Source organism: Mus caroli, chromosome 5, assembly GCF_900094665.2.
Source record: "Mus caroli chromosome 5, CAROLI_EIJ_v1.1, whole genome shotgun sequence".
In the NCBI taxonomy this organism is placed as follows: domain Eukaryota; kingdom Metazoa; phylum Chordata; class Mammalia; order Rodentia; family Muridae; genus Mus; species Mus caroli.
The window spans coordinates 80,922,984-80,926,937 of record NC_034574.1 but is presented as its reverse complement, the minus strand read 5'-3'; the positions used below and the strand labels follow the sequence as shown (position 1 = coordinate 80,926,937).

Sequence of the window (3,954 nt, the reverse complement as noted above, 5' to 3'; positions counted from 1 at the left end):
TTAGTTATCCTAGGCCAGAGTCTATTTACACCCATTCCCTCTCATATATGATATTTGCTATTTACTCAGTGTTTTGGTCTGTTTTAATTTCTTCATTTTTAAAATTTTTCTTCATTTTTAATAAAACGAGATCATAGATCTTTATAGAAGATCCTATTTCTGGGTTTGTTTAACCAATGAATTCTAATTTTTCATTTAATACTCTTAAGAATTCCGCATCAGAATATCAAATATGTCACACACAGTAAATCAGTTGCTGTCAGAATAATTTATTGAGGAGAATCAGCCCAGTGACAACAGACTCACTTGAAAAGTCTGTATCAGAAAAGAATGAAGATATGCGTCCTTGAATTGCTAACCAACTGCCTAAGAAGAGTACAACATTCAACGTTTAAGATCTGAAAAAAAAATTGACAAAAATTCAGGATATCAATCTCAGGAAAAACAGTCAATTCAGGTTTATATATTATTTTTCAAGTGAATAGGTAGGTAAAACTAACATTTTATTTTAACTAGCATCAAATATGTGTGAAGAAATATGTCTGATTTCTTATGTTACATATGAGTATTAAGCAATGACAAGGAACTTTAATTCTTACATTCACACAGGTTTCAAATCTGTATTATAATTAAAGAGAATACATCTGTGGTATTAATAAGGAAAATGTTTAGAAAAAGAGTTTCAGAAAGTTTTTTAATGCTTCATTAATTTTTACACATTACTTGATTCTCTTTATATCCTTAATTTCACTAAATTATAATATTTAGAATTAATTGAAATGGCACATATTATTAAATATTGCAAGAAATGGCTTCCTTTACTGCTTACCTCTTCCCACCTCTGAACTCTAATATGGAAGATTTTACACTAAAGTTGTTACATAACTGAAATCTAGGAAAAGTGCTGAGATTGTTGGTTTTAAAATTGCCTTTAATATATTTTGCTGCATGACCTCTATCCATGGGTATTTGTAGTTTCTAAGTCTAACATACTTGCCTTAAATGCCCACAATATTTTTTTTTCTTTTAAAGTTTTCTTGCTGAGTAACTTCTTAGACATGACGACTATCTTTTAACCCCTCGTGTATGTCTATGTGGCTTCCCTTATGTTACTGGTTTTACATCATGAGATCATCTGGTTCTTCTTTCAGCAGTTTGAAGAGACCGGAGTTGGTGGTAGATAAGTCCTCCTTGTCCTTAAGGGTATCTACCATAGAGGTCACTGAAGGAAGCTCCTCTGTGACATTAGTGACAGACTCTGTTGTCTCATTTTCAGGCAAATCTGTGGTGTCCACGTGTGATTCCTCCATGACGTTGTCAGTTTCTGAGGCAGTGACAATAAAGTCATACCTCGATTCCACAGCAGTGAGCAGAACAGCATGGGACTCTGCCTCACTTGCAGTTTCTTTTTCCATCCAATCATTAGCTCCATCAGTTGATTCCTCATCAGTTAAAGGATCTTCCACATTATCTTTGGCTTTTTCAGCTGAGTTAGTGAGTTCAAAAACAGTGATAAATTTTTCTTCTTCGGAGTCACTTAGTTTAGTCACAGTTTTGGGCCTATCTTCTGAAACAATCAAGTTGATCTCAGTTACATTCTCTTCTGCAATGTTGGTTATGTCTGGAATGGTGGTGATCTCCTTTTCAGTGGAGGGAGGGACTTCAGCCTCAGGACTAAAGGGGTCAGTGACCTGAACAGCTCTATCATCCGGAGCATCTGAGTTGGCAGAGGAAGTAACATCAGTTTCAGTGTTTTCATCTGGAAATCCAGAGGCATCCTCCGCATCAGCAGCACTGTCCTCTAGTGTGCCAGACAACTCACCAATGGGTATGACTTCTTTTTCTCCTGTGTCAATGGTGGTTAAGAAGATGTCTTCTTTTGCCATGTTACTGGAAAAATCTATTAAAGAAACAGTACCAACTGGGGATGAGCTATTTCCAATTTTCACTGGAATGAAATTTTCAGTAATTGACTCCTTAGGTTTGGAGTTTGGAGTTTCAGTCGGAGTGGTAATTTCTTTCTCTGGAAGAGTTGTTGATTTCAGACTGCCTTCAATATCATCTTCTAATTTGAGTTTTTCCTTTGTAGGTGTGAGCTTGTTGACTGTAGTTGAAAAATCACCATCCGGTGTGCAGTCATTTACTGAAGTAACGTGGTCTCCTTCAGAGGTAATAGTTGTTTCTGATTTAGGAATGGTGTTGTCAGCCCCAAAGAAAATGTCTGCTTCCGTTGGTGTTTTACTGTTGTCTCTTGGAGGTCGAGAATAAATTTTGGGCGATCCATCTTCAGCCATGGGGCAGAGGGGCACTGAACACTCTCACAGATCTTTCCTCTGGGCTTAGTGGCATCCCTGGGCAGGGGAGTACTGCCCAGTATAGTGACTGAAGCATTGGTCATTATGGGGATTGTTACATCAATCACCCAGGTAATGACAGGGGCTCACCATGGAGGCTGTTTCTTGGCTGTGATCAGACATTTCCTAGAATGAGCATTAATATTAGAAGAAAAAATTATGGAGTTCTGACTATAAAATAAAAATCCACACTAAGAATTTTATTTTTAGAAACCCTAGGATTTACCCTGTTTCTGCTTACAAGTGTACACCTCTGACCTGGCGCTGGTGCCCCTTGACACAGGCATACTCAAGCCTGCTAGGTACTTTGTGGTTTAGTGTCAATAATCAATGCTCCAGATGGTTGAAGGCTCTCAACATCTTTTCGGAATCAACTATTTCACAAGTAAGTGACCCTATATTATTGGAGGCAGAGCTATTCTTTTCTCTGAGATTTGTGGTGCTTAAATGACTAAAATTTAAACACACTTTTGATGCTGAATAAAAATAAGATGATTGTGTAGCAGAGACTTCTGTCAGTTCTTTTCTTCTGAGAGAGAAATATTATTTTTAAAGTAGGAAAATATTATTAATAATAATAATAACAACAATAATAAACTTAGTGGATTGGTAAGGCTTTTCATGTTGTCTTCAGTTAACTTAGGACACACTGTATCCAGTATTTTAGGTTTTGGTTTTTATGGATTTCTGCACCCTGCAAATTGTTACTTCAACCTCAGAACACTTTTGTGGCAAGAAGTTTCTGTCATGTATTTAAATTCACAAGGCATAAAGAATCAGGGATGAAGTAACGGTAGCTGCTCTAGAAGATATTTATTTCAGAAGGATTTTCAAATGTTATTGTAGCAGGCAATAATTGTAGATTAGCTGTATAGATTAAGGTACAATAATTGTATGACTGGCTTTAAGATTTAGCTGATTAGGTAAAGGAAAAAAAAATTCAGTGTCAGTGTTTAGAGCCAGTCTCTTGCCCCATGGGTCAGAGGAAATGTAAATTTCAGACTCACACATGTCTAACATGAAAAGAGCTGGAAACATCAGCTGAAGTGGTAGTCTCCATTTCAAGGACAAAATTATTCCTCCATCAACTATGATCACAGTGCTCACAGCTTCCTTTTATTTAGTTGGCGTGGCAGAGATATGATACCAATCTCTGTAGACATACAGGAATAGACTTTAAGGCATTTATTTAAAAAGCTTGAATAGTTTCTCCTGAAATATTTTTCTTCTTCAGGAGGTTTTCACTGCTGATGTTGAAAATGGTTCTTTTTCTTTTTTTCCTTTTTCTTCTTCTTTTTCTTCTTCTTCTTTCTTTGTTGTTGTTCCTTGTTTGAGACAGTCTGCCTACATTGCCTAGGTTGTCCTTGAATTCATGATCCTCCTGCCTTTGGCTCATTGGTGTGAGATTGTAGGCTTGCAGTATCATATCCTAGACCAGTGTCTTTGTTAGATATATGGAATGTTGTCATTATCACAGAGAGTGAAATTATGATAGGTATAGATCCAAGTTATTTGTTTAAAAATAGAAATATCATCAATTAGATAGAGGAAGACACAGAATAAAGTCATCCTCTGAATTGGCTCATTTAATGGAGGGTTT

At 36.4% G+C, this 3,954-nt stretch overlaps 1 protein-coding gene across 1 annotated transcript; it reads right to left on the bottom strand.

Moving 5' to 3' along the window:
• Positions 1-999: 999 nt before the first annotated feature.
• Positions 1,000-2,336, bottom strand: Cabs1 (calcium binding protein, spermatid associated 1). Its single transcript, XM_021163463.1, has one exon. The coding sequence runs from the start codon at positions 2,292-2,294 to the stop codon at positions 1,119-1,121; it is 1,176 nt and encodes a 391-aa protein (XP_021019122.1). The 5' UTR covers positions 2,295-2,336; the 3' UTR covers positions 1,000-1,118.
• Positions 2,337-3,954: the final 1,618 nt, after the last annotated feature.

What these genes read in the sequence shown, in the direction of transcription:
- Cabs1 (XM_021163463.1), bottom strand. Translation starts at nt 2,294, where the DNA reads ATGGCTGAAGATGGATCGCCCAAAATTTATTCTCGACCTCCAAGAGAC.